The 22,270-nt window shown below is 36.5% G+C and overlaps 2 protein-coding genes and 1 non-coding gene across 3 annotated transcripts in view; 1 reads left to right on the forward strand and 2 right to left on the reverse strand.

Annotated features, from left to right (window-relative positions):
• LOC108477724 (2-oxoglutarate-dependent dioxygenase 11-like) overlaps window positions 1-18,812 on the reverse strand; it is a 28,530-nt gene extending 9,718 nt beyond the window's left edge. The window contains exons 1-2 of the mRNA XM_053022992.1: window positions 18,792-18,812; window positions 18,498-18,691 (exon numbers count right to left, since the gene is read on the reverse strand). Coding sequence (XP_052878952.1) covers window positions 18,498-18,691; window positions 18,792-18,812 — 215 coding nt within the window. The remainder of the gene's footprint in view (window positions 1-18,497; window positions 18,692-18,791) is intronic.
• On the reverse strand, window positions 7,916-8,022 carry LOC128286111 (small nucleolar RNA R71). The gene has a single exon (XR_008276656.1). It is a non-coding gene; the product is annotated as a small nucleolar RNA R71 (small nucleolar RNA).
• Window positions 18,813-19,513: 701 nt separating the features above from the next.
• Window positions 19,514-20,245, forward strand: LOC108477726 (uncharacterized). Its single transcript, XM_017780231.1, has one exon. The coding sequence runs from the start codon at window positions 19,514-19,516 to the stop codon at window positions 20,243-20,245; it is 732 nt and encodes a 243-aa protein (XP_017635720.1).
• The last annotated feature ends 2,025 nt before the right edge of the window (window positions 20,246-22,270 follow it).

Below are 22,270 nucleotides of genomic sequence, written 5' to 3' on the forward strand. Positions count from 1 at the left end.
CAAAACATAAAGAAAAGCCAAAACTCCTGAAGAGGAATTGAGGAGAGATCTTCAGTCTTGATGATAAATCTGGCTTTTGAGATGAATCAATCGGCTTCCTTGGAGTAATTCCTTACTCCCTATTCTATGTGTCTTTTTTTCTCCTCTTCTAGGGTGTATTTATAGGCTTTGGAATGCCTATGAGCCCTCAAAAGTGGCCTTTTCTGAATTGGACTCAACTTGGACTCGGCAGGGACACGCCCGTGTGTGATTATTTCAGGCTGTGTTTGAGCCTGTTAAAATGGCACGGGCGTGTGTTCCATCTGTGTGAGTTGTGCTTCGATTCTGCCAGATTGACACCACCGTGTTGGCTGCCCTGTGAGGAAGTTCATGCCGTGTTGATTTCGTACTTTGGCCCATTTTCTCCGTTTTTTCCCGTTTCTCGTTCCTTTCGCTCTTCTATACTCTCCTAAGTATAAACATGAAATTAAAGCATTAGGAGTATCAAATTCACTAATTCTAATGAAAAATCATCCATAAAATGCGTTAAGCATGGGGTAAAAATATGTATAAGTTACTGTAAATTCCTTAAACTACTTAAAAAATTACATATTAACTTACCGTTTATTAAAACTCTTTCGCATATGCCAAACGCAGTTAAATTTTTAAAGGAGCTTTTAGCAAACAAACAGAAGTTAGATGAGTCATCGCATATGGAGTTAAATGTAGTTTGCTCAGCTATTTTTCAAAACAAGCTACCTAACAAACTGAAAGATCCAGGGAGTTTTACGATTCCTTATCTAATTGGTAGTTTGAATATTAATAATGGTTTAGCTGATTTAGGGGCAAGTATTAATGTCATGCCCTACAAGATGTTTAAGCAACTAGGACTAGGGAAACCCAAACAAACTAGGATGAGCATACAATTAGCTGATAAAACTATTAGATTTCCTAGGGGTATCGTTGAATATGTGCTTGTTAAAATTGACAAATTCATATTCCAAGTCAATTTCGTTGTCTTAGACATGGATAAGGACAGTGACGTAGGCCGTGGGTAGCACACAGCCTGGACACACGGGCATGTCGTATGCCGTGTGAAACCTAGAGCTTAATTTTTTAAATTTTAACAAGTCAGAGAGTTACACGGGAAAAGTCCATGACCGTGTGCGAGACACGACCGATCCACATGGGCATGTGGTAGGTTACATTGGCGTGTGGGTGAGCCACTCGGGCGTAGAAAAAATGAAGAACATAAAATACAATTGTGCGACACGGTCGTGTGAACCACACGAAAGGGACACACGAAAATGTCTAAGGCAGTGTGATGAATGGGAATTAAATTTTCGCGACGAACACGGGTTAAACTTGAGCCACACGGGCTTATGACACGACTGTGTGGCTCAACACGGGGCCGTTACACGATCGTGTCCCTTTTTAAAATCCCCAAACCTAATTTTTTTTTCAATTTTGTCATCTTCTTCAAAACTTCTGTTCTTCAGCCGCCGGGCCCAGCCCTGTTCCATTCTCTGACCATTGTCCAGCCACCGTCAAAAGTATTCTTTTTCCCTTCCCTCCCTCCTCTCCCCTTTTCTTTGTCGGCTGAATCACCCAAACTCTTATCTCATTTCCTCTTCCACTATCATTCTTCCATACGCACACAAGCGCCGACCAACAGCCCCCTCCCCTCGTCGCACACTTTCATCAACTGCAACTGCACCCACCCCATCCACCATCCAGCTAAGACTTGTACCAACTGCCGCCTTTCGTAACTCCATTCGTCCCATCCACCATCGGTCCTTGTTTCTCATTTTTTAGTTTTTTTCTTCTTCTTCTTATTATTATTATTATTATTATTAATTAGTGATTATTTTGATTATGTCTTTTATTGTTTCTATTGGATTCTCTGTTCTTGATTCATAAATCTTTTCACTGTTAATTTTACTTAAGTACTAATTTGCTTAGTTTTAATTCAAGTCTGGATAGTATTTTAGCTATTTGGGTTCTTTGATTTATTTATTTGTGTCTTCTTTTATTTTAGATATATATTCCTATTTTTTTTATTATTCTTTGCTAGCATTCTATTTACTTACTTTAATCGATTGAGATGAATTTCGATGATTATTTCGTATTCGTCTGCCTATTGTGATGATTCGTCCAAAATTGTGTGATTCCCTTCTTACAGGTTCTCTGTGACGAACACACGAGGCAAGTCCAAAGTTACTATTCTCGCTTTGAAAAAGAGGAAAGGGCCTTGTGTGACCTCTTCAAGTGCCTCTGTCGAAGTGCACCATCCTCTTCTACTCTTCTCGTCAGACCCGCAAGACAATTTATTCCAGCTCCTCTGCGTACGACCATTGGGAGTTGGCCACTGTATCGATTGGCCTGCTTTCGAGTAGGTCCACCTCAGTGACCTCGTTCGAGCCCATCTCACCACAGCTCGATGGATCATTTTTTCCATATCGTCGAGCCCATTTATAAGGAGTTTACCCTAGAGTTTTGCACCACACCACCCACGACGAGGTTGGTACTATTACATTTCGACTTGGTGGCCTCGTATGACACATGAGTGTACCAGATTTTGGAGCTAGTTTGGGCCTATACACAGAGGAGTTTATGGCCTCTGAGGACTTTCTCTACCTCCACCGTCATATTCACTACTCACCCTCTTGCTGTTGGAGGAATCTGACGGTGAGTCAGATTTCCTATGATGCGAGTCACTCCAAGGCGATTTCTCTCCCTCTAGCACTACGATATATCAACGCCATCTTGGCTCATACCTTGACTGGGAGGCGAGAGAGTACAGGAGTCGTGAGCACTACTGACGCTTATTTTGTATGGAGCATGGCCACCGGTCATGTCTTCGACTTGGCTTATTTCATCACTCTCGCTTTCAGACACTCAACAAAGCCATCATAGGAGGGTCCCATTTGTTTGGGTCCCTATGTCACTCGCCTAACTCGCCACTTTGGTCTTTTCGACACACTAGAGATGTCATCCACACTTATCCTTGTTGGCCAGATGTTCCCTTAGGGCATCTCGAGCAAGATTCACATGAGGATGATAGAGCGACGTCGTAGAGTGGACCCTCCTCAGTATCGATTGTTCCAGTCTGACGTTCATAATAAAGCTGATGACATTACTGATGATGTTCTTCCTCATCATGTGGACCTACCTTCTCAGGAACCTCCGAGTCACAGACCTGTTCAGTCTGCTGCTACCTTGGCAGACCTCTCTGAGAGATTCATACACTTTGAGTAGTATTGCACTCAGCAGTTCAACAGCTCCGCTCAGCGATTCGACAATATAGAGGCGACCCTGCAGCAGATCTACTAGCATTTCTACATTTCACCTTTAGCACCCCCACCTCGCGATGCATCTGATGATGAGGACCTTTGAGTCCACTTATGTTATTTTTATTTCTATTTTTTTACTTTTATTTTTTTATGTTACTTTTAAAGACTCATTTTTTTATTTTATTTTGAACTAATTTTATCTTTCTGGCTTTTATCGAGTAACCCTCTAATCTTCTTCAACAACTGTGTTTTATTTTCTTTAGTTGCTCAGAATCATGCACTAAAATTCACTTTGCCTACATTTCAGCTCTTCACTATTCACTTTGCCTGAAGTAATCGCACACGGGTGTGTCCTTGCCGAGCCCAAGTTGAATCTAATTCGAAAAAGGCTAATTTTGAGGGCTTTTAGGCATTCCCAAGCCTATAAATACACCCTAGAGAAGGAAGAAAGGGGAGGACAGAGTAGGGGGTAAGGAATTACTCCAAGAAAGCCGATTGATTCATCTCAGAAGTTGGATTCATCATTAAGACTGAAGATCTCTCCTCAATTCCCCTTTAGGAGTTTTGGGTTTTCTTTATATTTTGTATTCTTTATTATTCTGGGATGTTCTCTTATTTAGTTATGAACTAAATCCCCTAAATACCTAAGGGGAATGAAACCCAAGACGAATCTTGTTATTATTTTCTGAATTGTATGATAAATATTTGACTTGTTCTTAATTATGTGTTCTTAATTCTTGTTTTGATATCCCAGGATAACGATTCAAGATAAGCTCTTATTCAGAGGAGGAATAAACCCTGTTTAAGAGTACATTTGTCATAATTAAGCGGAGTTGATTGCGCGCCTAGACATAGGGTGACAATATTTTGCTGGATTAGGGTGAAACCTAATAAGGGGATCCATAGATCGAGTTAATGCAACCCTAGAGTGTTAATTACAGAAAATTCTCGGTTATTCAATCTAGGGATTAGACGTTATTAGTCTTGAGTAGGGATAATAACATAACTTAGGGATCTCTACGGAACAAGTTAAATGAATAAATAATCCGATTCGGAGCCAGAATAACAAGTACAGTCTAGGTGGATTTTTCCTCAGGTATTGTCTTCATTCAATCGATTTTTCCAAAAGCAATTCCCCAATTCCATTCTCTGTGCGTTCTTAGTTTAGATAATTAGTTAGTTAAAACAAAAACCTCTTTATTCTTAGGCTAGATAATAAAAAGACAATCATTACTAGTACTTTTAGTTCCTTTAGGTTCGACAATCTGGTCTTGCTAAAACTATACTACTGTTCGATAGGTACACTTGCCTACATCGCGATAATAGTTAGTTCAAGAACGAGTAATTATAAATATTTAAAACCTATCACGAAATCATGCGATCAAGTTTTTGGCGCCGTTGCCGGGGAACTGAAATATTAAGAACACTCAATTTTTATTACTTTAGCCATTTATTTTTCGTGCACTTTAATTTATTATTATTATTTATTAATTTACTTTTTCCTTCTCTTGGCAAGTTTTTATAGTTTATGACTAGAAGAAATCCGTCAGGACTGTAATGACCCAAAATTTTAGGTCATCGAAAAAGTGAGTTTTTGGGTATTCAATTTTAGAAATTAGATTCGTAAATATTTATTAGAAATATTTACGAAGTTAAATGAGAGGTTAATTAGATTTTAATTAAGTAAATTTAGCTTAATCAAAGCTAATTTAGTGAAAGGACTAAACTGAATATAGTGTAAAAGTTTAATTATAAACTATAGAAAATTCAAGGGACTAAATTAGCAAATAAGCCTTAGGAGACAAGTGTGTGGTATGTATGAATACATTTGTATTATTTTAATTGGTACAAATGTATGTATAAATAAGTATTTACTTATTAAATAAGAAATAATAAAATGATTCAAGTATATTATAATAATATAATATAATAACGTAATTAAATGAAACAAATAAAATAAAAGAAAGAAATAAAAGAATGAATGAAAACGAAACAGAGCAGGGAAAGAAAGAAAGAAAAAAGGGAAAGAAAAAGAAAAGAAAAATTTAGGGTTTTAGAGTTCCAAGCTTGATTGGTAAGTCAATTTGATCTCTTTTCTTGTAATTTTGATGTCTATGGAATCCTAGGAAAGAATACTACTTGAGTTTTGTTGAAATTTAGAAAGATACTGAATTTTTAGATGTTGATTAAGTTGAATAAATGGAAGAATTAAGTGTTAATTTGATGGAAATTCAAGTTAGAAGTGGTAGAAGGATTAAATTATGAAAGAAAATATAGGTTTTGCAATAACAGGGATTGAATTGAGAAGATGTTATAATTAGTGTTTTATGCTGAAAATTTAAGAGTTGGAATAGTTTATAATGATAATTGAATGAAAATATAGGATTTATTTTGAAGAAAAAGAATAGTTATGGTGAAAGGATTAAATTGGAATTTTAAGTAAAAGAAACATGGAAATACAAGAGTGTGTTATTAAATAATATATATTGATAATTTTAAATGTTAAATTTTATGTAGCCAACGTAGCACCGGAAACATCATCGGAAAAGGGAAAGGAGAAAGTGAACGAGGATATCGAGTAAACTCGAGAAATTCGGTTTATATTTCTATAAACTATGCTTAATGATTTAATACAATGTAATTGCTATTCTTAGTAGTTAGAATGTATAATGAATGATATGATAGAAATTATTACTGCTTTTGTATTGAAATGTAATGATTTGTACACCCTATATTAACAAGTGTCGGACTAGTCGGATATAATTGGCATGGCATAAGATTGGAAGTGTTTAGGGATATTCCGACTGTGTGTCGATGAGACACTATATGTGTCGACTATTGTGACTGTTCTGGATTCGTTTTGAAGAGGTACTCTGTACCTGATTATGAATGTTACTGCTACTGTTACTGTTATCCTACGATGTATTCCGGTTTTGGCCGATGAAACACTGTACATTATCCCCGGTGTGTGGGTTGGATCCGTGTATCCGTCCAGGTCCGAGTTATGTTAATAGGGGCAATTGAAAGTACTAAAGACAAAGACTGGCTACTATTGATTATGTGATTGTGACTGTTATACAAGTATTGAAAGATATTGAATAATATGAAAAGTATAAAAAGATTTGTTTAAATACATTTAAGAGCTATAAGTTAAAGGTAAATGATGAAGCTAATAAGATTATGAAATAAAAATTTATGTTACAATGTATATACATAGCTTATTACTGTTTTAAGTATTAGTTTATAGAAATACCACTGAGTGTATACTCAGCGTACGGTATGTTTCCGTGCATAGGTCTAGGTACGAAAGAAAGTTAAGGACTCAGCATCCAAGCCAATCCCGGACTCAAAGTGGTGAATACTTTTCTTTTGGTTAAATGGAATGTACCTAAGTTGTTAAGGTGTTATTTTGTATATGATGGTGTATAAACATGGAAGTTGTTGAAGCATGGTATGAAATGTGTATCTTTTAGAAATTAAATTTACATGAGTTTGATTAGTATGATAATTGAGTAAATTTTTATATGAATTGTGGTAAGTGATCCTTAAGAGGTTTTAAAGTGAAAGAATGAAAATTTGCTAAGTCTAAGTGGCATAATGTATGATATTTGGTTTAAGAATTATCAGTAAATGTTTGGGCAAGAATTAGATGTGTTTAGCAAGTGAAAATAGCATAGAAATGGTCAAAAATCATGTTTTCACACGGCCAAGGCACATGGCATGTGCTTAGGCCGTGTGGCCCTCTATTTATGTCACACGGGCAGTTCCCACGGCCGTGTGTGCAAGTCAGATCTGCCCACTTCTTGGCCCCATGGCCATGTTCTAGGCCACACGGGCATGTCCCAGGTCACACGGGCGTGTGCCCCTATTTGCAAAGAAAAATTTCTAAAGTTGCCAGTTTAGTCCCGAATCACTTCTAAAACATATTTTGGGCCCCGTAGGCCCATATTAGGGACTTTATGATGAAATTTGATGAATATTGATCTAGAATGTAAAGTGTATGATTGGGTTTTGTATAAATGTTAGTGTATAAGTCTGGTAATATCTCGTAGCCCTATTTCGGTGACGGCATGGGGTTAGGGGGTGTTACAAGGACCATTACTTTTTGATGAAGAAATAAATCGTACAGTTCTCAGAAATCAAAGAGAAATAAGGCAAAGCTTAAGATACATAGAGAGCGAGTAAGAAGATGATACTCAACCCCCAACCGAAGAAATGACTGAAAACCAAGGCAATCAGCTACCTCCTGTAATTGCAGTTAATCAAAATCCTACTCCGCACACTATGTATGATTATGCTAAACCTTCTTTAACAGGAACTGAATCGAGCATAGTTAGACCTGCTGTAGCTGCAAATACTTTTGAATTAAAACCTAACACTATTCAAATGATACATCAATTTGTTCAGTTTGATGGTTTGCAGGATGAGGATCCCAACGCTCATTTAGCCAACTTTTAGAACTATGCGATACATTTAAAATTAATGGTGTATCTGATGATGCCATTCGTCTTCGGTTATCCCCTTTTTCATTGAGGAACAAAGCTAAATAGTGGTTGAACTCGTTACCACGAGGGTCAATTACTACTTGGGAACAAATGACCAAAAAATTTTTACTAAAATATTTTTCGTTGGCTAAAATGGCTAAATTACGTAATGATATCTCTTCTTTTGTGCAGATGGATTTAGAAACACTCTACGATGCATGGGAGAGATACAAGGACCTTTTGAGAAGGTGCCCTCACCATGGGTTACCGCTTTGGCTACAAGTTCAAACGTTCCATATTGACCTGAATCCTTCGACTCAACAAGTGGTTGACGCAGCTGCTGGTGGAACCATCAATAATAAAACACCTAAAGATGCCTATGAGTTTATAGAAGAGATGTCACTGAATAACTATCAGTGGCAAGTTATAAGGACAAAGCCAACGAAAACATCCGGCGTTTATAACGTCGATTCGGTCACCATGCTCTCTAGTCAGGTTGAACTCTTAAATAAAAAGATTGATGGTTTTCTTAGTTCTTCACAGGTTCACCTAGTAATGCAGTGCGAAGCAAGTGGAGGTCGAACAAGCCATTTGAAATACCAACCTTATGGCCACAACATGGATAACGAGCAATTAAACTACATGGGTAATAATCCTCGACCTCAAAATAATCCATATAGTAACACTTACAATGCAGGTTGGAGGAACCACCCCAATTTCTAGTGGAACGGTCAAGGAAACCAAAGACCACAACCATCTCCAGGCTACCAAAAACCACCCTACCAACAGGAAAAGAAGCCGAACCTTGAAGAGATGCTCTCAAAGTTTATTTCGGTGTCAGAAACTCGTTTCCAGACTTAAAAATCAATAAGCGTCAATCCAAGGGCTCGAAACTCAGATAGGCCAGCTTTCCAAACTAATTTCTAAACGACCACAAGGTAGCTTGCCAAGTAATACTGAACCCAACCCAAGGGAACAACTCAACGCAATTAATATTCAAGATGAAGAAGGAGTTGTTGAGCCTGAACTAGAACGAGGCAAGAAACTGTGGTAAGCAAAGGTCAAGGTGAGGTAGATAACAATAAAAACAAAACAGTGAATGTCGAATATAAACCTCGTGTGCCATACCCCAATGCGACAAGGAAAGAATTTGGTAAATTCCTTAAACTCTTAAAAAATTACATATTAACTTACCGTTTATTGAAGCCCTATCACAGATGCCAAACGCAATGAAATTTTTAAAGGAACTTTTAGCAAATAAGCGGAAGTTGGACAAGGCATCGCACGTGGAGCTAAACGTAGTTTTCTCAGCTATTCTCCAAAATATACTACCTAACAAACTAAAAGATCCAGGGAGTTTTACAATTCCTTACTTAATTGGTAGTTTAGATGTTAATAATGCATTAGCTGATTTAGGGGCTAGTATTAATGTCATGCCCTACAAAATGTTTAAGCAATTAGGTCTCGGGAAACTCAAACAAGCTAGGATGAGCATTCAATTAGCAGATAAAACTATAAGGTTCCCTAGGGGTATTATTGAAGATGTACTAGTTAAAATCGATAAATTTATATTTCCCGTTGACTTTATTGTTCTAGATGTAGAGGAGGATAGCAACACTCCTTTAATTCTGGGAAGGCCCTTTTTAGCAAATGCTAAAATGATTATTGATGTTGGCATAGGTGAACTCACACTCCGTGTAGGAGACGAAACAATCGCCCTTCAAGCTAGCAATTCTGGCAACACATCAGGAATTGAAGGTGATCGTTTAACCCATTCTCCTAGAACTGACAATATGGTACAACCTACTTTACAAGAAATGAGTTTGAAGGAAGCACACGAGTTATTCTCAAGCAATAGTAGAGGAACTGTTCATGAAGATCGAAGATTACAAATTGAGGAACTCGATGAATGGTGTACGCATAAACCAAGAACACCCGACAAATCGAATCTACGACAGAACGAGCTCAATACCTTTCTAAATCAACTTAAGATTGGAGATAGAGTCTTATTAGATGCCGCAGATCCCCACATTGTCGCTACCACACCAAATGAAGAAATCCCTCTTACGGTACTTAGTATATTTCCATTCGGTACGGTCGAGGTAAGGCACCCCAAGTTTGACACTTTTAAGGTAAACAACACCCGTTTAAAACCTTATTTTGATGAGATTGATGATAGGAATGAGGAGTATAAACTCCTCAAACCACCATGATTATTCAATAGAGAGGTAAGTCAAGCTTAGACTATAAATAAGCACTTCTCGGGAGGCAACCTGACCACTAATTGTATTAACTTCTTTAAAAATTTAGTCTTCAACATCTAACTTACTAACAGAGCTCTCGAAGACAGGTTTTCCACAGAGACACGGCCAAGCACACGGGTGTGCTTATGGCCGTGTGAAAGCAGGGCAAGGATTTCCCCAAACACGGGCTATGATAAAATGCCACGGCCATGCGACACGCCCGTGTAGAAGACCCGTGGTTAAAACTGAGAAACTAGCACGGGCGTGCGACACGCCCGTGTCTAACACCAGTGGTCGAACCTACCAAATTAACACGGGCGTGGGGCATGCCTACACGGGCGTAGGAGAAGCGAACGAAGCTAGACACGGTCGTGCGACACGACCGTGTGAATCCACACGCCCAAGGAACACAGGCGTGTGAACTGGCCGTGCCGTTTTTTTTTTAAAAATTAGAAATTAAATTATCAATTTTTTTTTTTATTTTTGAAGAGTCGTTTGTTTTTAAAGCGGCTTATCTTTATGATCACTATCAAATTATTCCCCCAATGATCCTTTTGTCCTTCAGAATCATGTTTGTCTTCCAGTTGTATTCCCAGCAACTCGCTCTCGCTAATCTAGGAATTTCATCCATTTTCAATCAGAAAGTTTCTTTCCTCTTCCTATCTTATTTTTATATTCTAATATCTATCTTTGTACATTGAGGACAATGTACATCTTAAGTGTGGGGGGTATTTATTTCATTATCAGAAAAATCTTTGAATGACTGCCTTGTTCTATTGAAAAGTTCTCATATCATATTTAGGATACATTTTGATTGATTTATGATTTTGATTGATATATCTTGAATTAAAACATAGGCATTTATGCATTGATTGTTTAAACTTTAAGACATTAGAGAATCAAGCATGATAAGTTGATTTTTAAGAATTTAAATCTTAGGTTGTTTTCTCAAAGTTTAGGTATTACTTTGAGTTGGGATTCACAAGTTTTAAACATCAAAAAACGATAATTTTTATGAGATTTTTGAGCCTTTTGAGCATTTATTAATTCTTTCATGCTCACTTTTATTATTGCTTTAAGTGCGTTAGTAGTGAACTGTTATTCTAGAACTTGCTTGTTTATTCATGTTGAGACAACACCCTTTGATTTGATATGTCAAAATGATTAAGGCACTTAGGATTAACCCACTCATGCCATGAAAAGCCTAGCTCCACAATTAACCCCTAGTGAACCCCCTTGAGCCTAACAAGCCATTTCTTGTATTACCCTTAATATTGACTTTTAACCCATTATTGTTGAAATCCCCTAAATTAATTTAAGCCCCATTTTTGTTGAGATTTGAAGTGAAATAGTTGCTTAGCTATGTTTTATTCTACTCTGTAATTTAATGTGTTCTTAAAAAAAACATGTATACATATTAGTAGTGATCTTCTATTTGTAAGCTTCAGAAGTTAAATTCCTTAGTCTGAGAAGAAGCTCTGTTGTACGCAAGTAATGATTAACTCTTTTTCTAGTTAGGTAATTTTTCAATTCAATCTCGATCCTAATCCTTTCTTTCAGCTTGTGACCCCACCCCCTAACCAAACCTCATTACAACCTTCTAAATGCTTTTTGATTGATATATCATCTTAAATTATAGTGGTGGAGATTTGATTTTCATGCAAGCCTATGGTAATGACTTTTCATTATTGACTATTGAGTGCTTCATTTATTTTCCTTAAACACCTCGAGTGATTTGAGTGAATCTGTAGTGAGGATGTGAAACTTTGTGATATTCTGAATCAAAGGTAATTACTTAAATGAGGAGAGACACCTATGTTTGCATGATTAAATACTCAACTTGGAATTTTTGGAACTTTTATGTTCTTTTAGTTGAATTCTCAATGTATGATTACCTATGGATTATTCTAAGATATTATCGATAGAAATTATAAGTTGAGAAGAATTTATTTTGATTATGAGTTGAGAATTTTGCTTGAGGACAAGCAAATGCTTAAGTGTGGGGGTATTTGATAAACCGTAATTTATACATATTTTTACCCCATGTTTAACGCATTTTATGGATGATTTTCTATTAGAATTGGTAAATTTGATGCTCCTAATGCTTTAATTTCATGTTTTACACTTAGGAGAGCATAGGAGAACGAAAGGAACGAGAAACAGGCCAAAAATGGAGAAAATGGGCTAAAGTACGAAATCAACACGGCCTGGACCTCCTCACACGGGCAGACTACACGGCCGTGTCAATTTGGCAGGCTCGAGCACTGCCTGAAGTAATCGCACACGAACGTGTCATAGGGACGTGTCCCCGCCGAGCCTAAGTTGAGTCCAATTCAAAAAAAGGCTAATTTTGAGGGCTTTTAGGCTTTCCCAAGCCTATAAATACACCCTAGAGAAGGAAGAAAGGAGAGGACAGAGCAGGGGGTAAGGAATTACTCCAAGAAAGCCGATTGATTCATTTCAGAAGCCAGATTCATCATCAATACTGAAGATCTCTCATTAATTCCTCTTCAGGAGTTTTGGGTTTTCTTTATGTTTTGTATTCTTTATTATTCTGAGATGTTTTCTTATTTAGTTATGAACTAAATCCCCTAAATACCTAAGGAGAATGAAACCCAAGACAAATCTTGTTATTATTTTCTGAATTGTATGATAAATATTTGACTTGTTCTTAATTATGTGTTCTTAATTCTTGTTTTGATATTCCAGGATGTCGATTCAAGATAAGCTCTTATTCAGAGGATGAATAGACCTTGTTTAAGAGTACATCTGTCATAATTAAGCAGAGTTGATTGCGCGTTTAGACATAGGGTGACAAGATTTTGCCGGATTAGGGTGAAACCTAATAAGGGGATCCATAGATAGAGTTAATGCAACCCTAGAATGTTAATCAGAGAAAATTCTAGGTTATTCAATCTAGGGATTGGATGTTATTAGTCTTACATAGGGATAATAACATAACTTAGGAATCTCTACGGAACAAGTTAAATGAATAAATCGTCCGATTCGGAGCCAGAATAACAAGTACAGTTTAGGTGGATTTTTCCTTAGGTATTGTCTTCATTCAATCGATTTTTCCAAAAGCAATTCCCCAATTCCATTCTCTGTGCATTCTTAGTTTAGATAATTAGTTAGTTAAAACAAAAACCTCTTTATTCTTAGGCTAGATAATAAAAAGACAGTCATTACTAGTACTTTTAGTTCCTTTGGGTTCGACAATCCGGTCTTGCTAAAACTATACTACTGTTCGATAGGTACACTTGTCTACATCGCGATAATATTAGTTCAAGAACGAGTAATTATAAATATTTAAAACCTATCACGAAATCAGACGATCAATTAGTTTATGATTTTTATTGATATGCTTTGGATTAAATCATAGGTAATTGTCCATTGATTGTTTAAACTTTAAGACATTAGAGAATCAAGCATGATAAGTGACTTTTGAGAATTAAAATTGCTAGGTTGTTTCCTTGAATTGAGGTATTATCTTGAAATTTTAAGTTTACAAGATTGACATCAAAAACCCATAATTTTTGTGAGATTTTGAGCTTTTAGAGCATGCATTTTTCTTGCTCACTTTTATTGATAGTTATGAGCGAGTTAATACTGATTTGTTATTCTAGAACTTGCATCGATTATACATGTCGAGACCACACCTTTGATTTGAGATACTGAGATGATAAAGGCACTTAGGTTTTAACCCACTGACTCCATAAAAAGCCTACCCACATAATTAACCCTTAGTGAATCCCTTTGAGCCTTAAACACCATTTCTTGATATTTTCCTATTAAATGGTAACGCACAACTTAACCCTTTTTGATTTATTAAGAATCTCTCCCTTTTTATTAACTCTCTTTTTATCGAGATTTGATTTGATTAGTTACCTAGCTATTTTCGTCCATTTCAGTTGCCGAATTATTTCTTATTATGTACTTTCTATTATTATTCTTGTTCTTAAAAATGTATATTTATTTACTCATGTAATTAAATATTGTTATCCTTTCATAATAAGCTTGGACAAGTTAAAGTTATTATTTTGAGAAAAAAGCTCACTTCATTAGTTTTGGATAGTTTTAATTTTGACACTTGCTTGTAATTCAGTAATTAGCTTTATTTTTCTAAGGTTGGTAATTTATTAAATTGATCTCAATTCTAAATATCTTTTTTAACCTTTATCCACACCTTGAACCCAAGTCTCATTACAACCTTGCTAAAGACCTTTTGATTTGTGTATCATCTCATTTATAGTGGTGGAGATTTGATTTTCATGCAAGCCTATGGTAATAACTTTTCAAGTTTGACTAATGAGTGCTTGATTGTTGAACCTTAAACACTTTGAGTGATTTGAGTGAATCTTTAGTGAGGATGTCAACTCTTGCCGATTTGGAATTAAAAGTAATTATTTAGATAAAGGGAAATACCTATGATTTTATGATTAAAATGCTCAACTTGGACTGTTTGAAACTTTGATATTCTTTTAGTTGAATTCTAAACGTATGATTATTTATAAATTATTTTGAAACATTATTGATAAGAATTATAAGTTGATAAGAATGTATTTTAATTGTAAGTTGAGGATTTTGCTTGAGGACAAGCAAATGCTTAAGTGTGGGGATATTTGGTAAACCTCAAAAGCAACATATTTTAATCCTATGCTTGGCATATTTTTGGATGATTTATCATAAGATTTAGTGAATTTGATGCTTCTAATCCTTTAATTTCATGTTTTATATCCAGATGAGCATAGGAAAGCGAAAAGTGCAAAAAACGAAAAAAATAGGTTTATTTCGGTGCTGCACATGGCCCAGACACTTCCACACGGATAATCCACATGTCCACGTGAGACACACGGGTAGACCACACGTTCGTGTATCATGGCTGTGTCAACTTAAAACCATATCAGAATTGCACACGACTTGAGTACCATCACACGGGCGTGCTACACGGCCGTGTCCCTATCAAGACCTATTTTAATTCTACTTGAAAAGGCTAATTTTGGGCTATTTTAGGCATTCTAAAGTCTATTTAAACACACTAGGAGAGGATCTAAGGGGGAGACACAGAGTAGAAGGCAGAAAATACTCGAAGACAACCATTAGAATCAGCTCGGAAGCATGATTTACTTCAAGACTGAAGATCTCCATTCAATTTCTACCGAAGTTTTTGGGTTTCTTTACGTTTTGTTGTTTTCCCAATTTTGAGATGTTTTCCCCCATCGTTATGCAATGAATTCCCTAAATAAGATGAAACCTAAGACGAATCTTATTATCTTTTGAATTATATGATAAATACTTGTTCTTATTCTTAATTATGAGTTTTAATCTTTGCTTTAATATTTCAGGATATTAATTCAGGTATTGATGTGCTTATTCAGTGGAGCAAAAGTCCCTGTTTAAGAGTAGATCTTCCATAATTAAGCGGAGTCGATTGCAATCCTAGAGATAGGACGACATAAATCTGCCGGATTAGTGTCAAATTTAATAAGGGAATCCATAGATCGAGTTAATACGATAATAGGGGTTTTAATTGAAAAGAGATTTCAATTAATCAACCTAGAGTCAGTTATTTTTAGTCTCGAGAGAGATATTAACATAAGCTAGGGATTTCTATGGATTAAGTCAAGTGAATAAATCGTTTAATTCAGAAGTAATAAATGAAGTCTAGATGGATTCGTCCTTTGGTATTGTCTTCTCTATTGGTTTTCCAAAAGTATTTTCTAACTTTTATCTTTGTCGTGTTCTTAGTTAATTAGATAGTTAATCTTAGTTTAAAAACATCCGTTTCATTCTTAGGCTAGATAATAAAAAGATAGTAATTATTAGTACTTTTAGTCTTTGTGGATACAATATTTTCAGTCTCACCATAACTATACTACTATTCGATAGGTGAGCTTGCCTTAGTCGAATTTTAGTCAGTTTAGCGACCATCCCATGCTATAGGATTAGAAGAGTTCAGAGATTTCATCGTCTTTGAGTCGATGAGAAACTTGATGTCAATTTACTACTTCGGATTAATTCGATGAGGCACTAGGTGCCAATTTACTTTGGTTTAGCCGATGAGACACTGGGTATCAAATTATTACTTCAAATTATTCGATGAGGCACTGGGTAACAAACCGGTGTGTTTTGTTTGGATCCGTGTATCCTTTTGAGTCCGAGTCGTGTTAATAGGGGTAAATGAATATTAATTTTTATGATTTATATTAAAATAGTATGGTATGAGAAATAGAAGTGAAATAGTGAATTGAAAATAGAATATGAAATATGTTACAAATATATGGAATATATGATTTATATACTCATGAAATGAATATGGAAAGGATAATGCAATTGTATAAAGAAATGTGAAATAAATTGTGAAAAGCTATTTATATAGCGAGTATGTGAGTTGAGATATTTGTGAAACAAATGAAATATGATATGGTTGTTGTAATAAATAAATATTAATATGTGTTTATATTTCAATCGTATATTTGTAATTTCTTATCTTTAAATATTCAGATTATAGAAATACCACTGAGTTTTTACTTAGTGTACGGTTTTGTTTTCTGTGCATAGGTTAGGTACTTAATTATGATCCCCGATTCAGCATCCAACAACGGTCCCGAACTCAAACATGCTGATGTTTATCCTTTTGTGTCTACAAGTACCTAGGGTGTCTTATTAATAGTTATTTTGTGAATTAATTGTAATAAGATTATAAGTTAATATTGGTTGGTTATATACATATAAATATGTGTTTATGTTTGAGGTCAAATTTTGGCATGTTTAAGTTAATGTTTGAATGAATATGAATTAGGAAAAATAGATTGAATTTGACATGTTTACAAATTAGATTTTATTGATGTTTTATTGATATGTTTTGATGATATAATTGTAGTACCAATGAAGGTACATTGGTTAGGTACCTAGGATGATTGTTTTGACATGTTTTGGATGTGTTTGATCGTGCTTTGAATTGGTTAAATGAATGATTTTTGAGTTGCTTATTGTCTAAACTTGCAGGGAATGGTAAACTTATTGATTAAGGTACATTTTAAGTCTACACGGCCAGGCACACGGGCTATGACTGGACTGTGTGAGACACACGGCTAGCACATAGGCGTGCGAGGCCATTTCGAAACGGCACACGGTTTGGCACACGGGCGTGTGGTTTGGTCATGTAACCCAAGTTAGAGAGTTACACGGGTGCAGACATGGGCTGGGACATGACTGTGTGTCCTTATCTCGAATACCCATACGGCCTAAGACACGGGCGTGTCTCTTGACTGTGTGAGTCACACGACCTGACCACACGGTCGTGTGAACCCTGTAGCTTTAAAAAATTTATTTTTTTCAAAAATTTCTCTGAGTTTTTTGAATTAGTCCCGATTTGTTTCTAACATGTATTTTGGGTCTCAAAGGCTCAAATAAGGGACATTATGTATTATTTTAATTGTTTTTTTATCTGAATATTATATGTTATAAATATTTAAATTTATGTCTGTTTGATTGATAAGCTTCAATAATTCTTCGAAACCGTATTCCTACGATGGATGTGGGTTAGGGGTGTTAGATGTACTTATCATTCTAAAAGCAGCATAAGTTGCAGACGATTAATGCTATACCCTATAATGGTCATGAAGTTGAAGGATGATTACCTGAATTAAGGGGGACTGGTTGGCTAGAATCTCATATTTGGCAAGCGCACAGGCAAGGGAAGAAGGAAAATCATGTCTTTTACAGTGCTTTGTTGGTTTTAACAAGATCGGGAAAAAGACCAATCTGGGTACCACTTTTTGAATTGTGAAATGCTGCAATTGACAGTCGCTCTTTCTCCAAATTAGCCACAGCTTTGTGTTCTATACTTTTATATTCTCCATTGCTCATAATCTGCATGTATAACATTTTTTCCTTTAGTTGCACTTTACGTATTCAATCAGTCAAGTTGTTGGGTTTATCAGGACATAGAACAAGGAAGCAAGATGTACGGAATATTTTTACTTGTTCACAATCTTGCAGCAAGAGAGATTATGACTGGTAGCTTATTTCGCTCATTCATTCAACCAGAAAAAACAATACATTTATAGCCAAATACATCACTAAATACTGCCTATTACCACTAAGTAGCTTAGTATTTTGTAAAACATTGCTTGTGTACATAAACAAGCCACCTAAACTAGTCATTCAACTACCTAAATACTTCAAACTTTCATCAGCTTGTTTATTTTCAACTAAGTTTAATTACAATATAACTAAGCAAAAAACTTGTTAATAAAACATGCAAAATAGCTGCAACATGCAGATAGCCTACATGCACTTTAACAAAAACATAACAATAACATGATTGACCACTTTTCAACACAAGTGTAAGGAGTTTCAAGTATTGTTTGTGTTACCTCCATCATGTCTCCAATATTGATGATAAATGTGGCAGGGATATGGGTTTAACAAGCACCCATTTCTCATTTCTCTTGATTTGTAATCTTTCAACTTCATTCACTTGAAGAAAAAGCGTTAAGCCTGTAGCGTCTAAGTGTGGTGCTAAACCATATACCTTACTTGCCTCTACACAGGGTGGATAATATTTCATCCTTATTCCTTGTATTCCATCCTCAAAAAAGCTTGAAAGTTTCTCAGGATCAGACCTCAAGTTCTTGGAAATCTGTTTCATGAGATAAATCATAACCTTATGCAACTCCATTGAGTACTGTTAAAAGGTGGCAACAAACAGCATATGTACGTTATCCGGATGAAATATTCTAAAAGGTGGCAACAAACAACATATGTAAGTTACCTGGATGAAATACAGCAACATGCAAAAGTACCATATGTTATCCGGATGAAGTATTTTTTTGAGTGACAGGTGACCTGTATCTAATCTAACAACTTTTTTGCCCGGAAAAAGTTAGTCAACCTAAGTAGCTTTAGACAGTCAGCAGGTTACTATTGAGCTATTTTTTGTGCAAGTTACTTTTTAGAAAATTTATTGCTCTTTCAATGCAATAGTTTAATATATGTACATTTTATCTTTAAAACAATTGAATGAATGAGAGAAGTCAACTCAAGTTTCTCCTTCAACATCTGAGTTTTGTTTCTATTTTCATCTTTCAACACAAATTTTAGTTCTTTTATTTTTTGTTTTGTGATAAAAAAACCCAACAAATGGTATCAAGAACCTGTTGTTTTTGAGGGCTTTGGTTGTGTTTTGTTTGTGAGAGACTAGTGTTTGAAAGAAAAGAAGTAGGAGTTATTTTTGTTGGCTTGTTTGGTTGCTGCAAAGATGAGTTTTTCACCACCACCACCACCTATTTTTGCTGGTGAAAACTACAACATTTGGGCTATGAAAATGAAGAAATATCTACAGGCACATGACCTGTGGAATGTTGTTCTAAATGACACAGAGCCACCTTCCTTGAGAGCTAATTTGACCATAGCTCAAATCAGGCAGCATAGTGAGGACATTGCCAAGAAGAACAAGGCCATGTCATGCTTTTAGCGTAGAGTTTCAGATGTTATTTTCACAAGGATAATGGCTTGTGACTCTCCAAAGCAGGCTTGGGACAAACTCAAGGAGGAGTTTCAATGGTTAGACAAGACCAGACAGCAACAACTGATAAACTTGAGAAGAGACTTCGAGAATTTAAGGATGAAGGAGTCTGAAACCATCAAGCAGTATGCTGACAGGATTATGGCCACAGTCAACAACATAAGACTGCTTGGAGATGAGTTTAGTGACCAAAGGGTGGTTGAGAAAGTTATAACAACCTTACCAGAGAAGTATGAATCAAAAATTTCTTCTTTGGAAGACTCGAGGGACCTATTAGCCATTCGCTTGACAGAGTTGATAAATGCTCTCTATGCACAAGAGCAAAGAAGAGCAAACAGAATGGAGGAGCACTCTGAGGGAGTTTTTCAAGCCAAGAGTAGAGAAAGCTCAAGTTCAAGCTCAAGTTACAAAGGTAAGAAGCCTTGGCTAGAAAAGAAAGAGAAAGGCAAGAAGGATGCTGCCAAAAAGAAGTTTCCACCTTGTGCTCATTGCAAGAAGACTACTCACCTTGAAAAATACTGTTGGCACAGACCAGACATTCAGTGTAGAAGTTGCAAACAGCTTGGACACATTGAAAAAATGTGTAAAAACAAGCCAAAAGCACAGACACAGCACCAGAACCAAGCTCAGGCTGCTGAGGATGTGGAAGCACTGGAAGAGCATGTCTTTACAACCTCTTCTTTTGCAAGCTCGAGCAAGGTCAGCAAAAATTGACTGATTTGACAGTGGATGTACTCATCATATGGCTTCAGACAAAAGTATGTTCAGGGAGCTAGACACCAGTTTTGTGTCTGAAGTCAGAATCGGCAATGGTGAGCTTTTAAAGGCCAAAGGCAAGGGCAAGGCTGTGATTTGTACTCATTCAGGTAACAAGACTATCTTTGAGGTTCTTTATATACCTGACATTGACCAAAATTTGCTTAATGTTGGTCAATTGCTGGAGAAAGGTTACTCCCTTATTTTTGAAGGAAAAACATGTATGATCAAGGACTCTTTTGGTCAGGAGCTAGTGACAGTAGCTGTGTATGATAGATCCTTCATTTTAGATGTGAATCAGCTACAAGTTAAGGCACATACTACTCTAGCTGATGAATCATGTTTGTGGCCCAAGAGAATGGGGTATGTGAACTATAAGTCACTAAGCTTGCTACACAAAATGAGCTTAGTTGAAGACATATCCAGGATCGAGCTCAAGAATGATGTATGTGAGGTTTGTCAACTTGGAAAGCAGACCAGACTGCCTTTTCCTATTAACAAAGCTTGGAGAGCTCAAGAGAGGCTCCAACTGGTTCATACAGACATCTGTGGACCTATGAAGACCACCTCTTTGAATGGAAGCAGGAACTTTGCACTGTTCATTGATGATTGCACCAGATTTTGTTGGGTGAGCTTCTTGAAACAAAAGTCAGATGTGGCTGATTTTTTTTGCAAATTCAAGGCATTGGCTGAGAACCAAGCCAGTTATAAGCTGAAGTGCATAAGGTTAGATAATAAAACTGAGTATGTGTCTCAAAGGTTTCAAAATATTTGTGATGAAGGTGGGATTCAATACCAATTGACAACCATTTACACACCACAGCAAAATGGTGCCTGTGAGAGAAAGAATAGGACAGTCCTTGATATGGCCAGGTGCCCTCTGTTTGAGGCCAATATGCCTAACAATTTTTGGGCTGAGGCTGTAAACACATCTGTCTACTTGCTGAATAGGCTGCCAACTAATGCAGTTAGGGGTAAAACACCCTTTGAAGCCTGGTTTGGACAAAAACCAGTTGTTTCACACTTGAAAGTGTTTGGTTGCTTGTGCTATGTATTGGTGCCAACTGAAAAAAGAACCAAGCTCGAGAAGAGGTCCATGCTGGAGTTTTTGTTGGATATAACAATGTGAAAAAGGGATACAGGGTCTTTGATCCATTGACCAAAAAGATTGTAGTGAGCAGAGATGTGAAGTTTAATGAAGCAAGCTACTGGAAATGGGATGGAACTAAGGCAAGTTTGCTTGAGGAGGACCAAAATGATCTTGACTTGCAGCATGCTAAGATTGAAGCTGAAGCTGAAGGTGATTATGATGATATACCTGTCAGAGGCACTAGGACACTAGCAGACATCTATGAAGGCTGTGCTGTAACCATGGTTGAGCCTTCCTGCTATGATGAAGTAGTAAGAGAGAGCTGCTGGCAAGAAGCTATGGAAGCTGAACTGAGAATGATCCATAAGAATGATACTTGGGAGCTGGTTGATAGGCCAGCAAATAGAAAGGTTATTGGTGTCAAATGGGTGTTCAGGACCAAGAACAATGCAGATGGGTCACTGAACAAGCACAAGGCTAGGCTACTTGTGAAGGGCTACAATCAGTAGCAAGGGGTTTATTTCTTTGAAACCTTTGTACCTGTTGCAAGGTTAGATACCATAAGGCTATTATTTACCTTAGCTGCTCAGAAGAAATGGAAAGTCCATCAATTGGATATCAAGTCAGCATTTCTAAATGGTTTTCTTAAGGAAGAAATCTTTATAGATTTAAGGTTGCTGGTGAAGAACACAAAGTCTACAAGCTCAAGAAGGCTTTGTATGGTCTAAAACAGGCTCCAAGGGCCTGGTATGACAGGATTGATGCATACCTGTCAGGACTGGGATTTGAGAAGAGCTTCAGTGAGCCTACACTCTATGTGAAAAGGCTGAGAAAGAAACCTTATTGATAGTCTCAATTTATGTGGATGACTTATTAGTTACTGGCTGCAGAAG

Source organism: Gossypium arboreum, chromosome 12 (assembly GCF_025698485.1).
Source record: "Gossypium arboreum isolate Shixiya-1 chromosome 12, ASM2569848v2, whole genome shotgun sequence".
NCBI classification, from domain to species: domain Eukaryota; kingdom Viridiplantae; phylum Streptophyta; class Magnoliopsida; order Malvales; family Malvaceae; genus Gossypium; species Gossypium arboreum.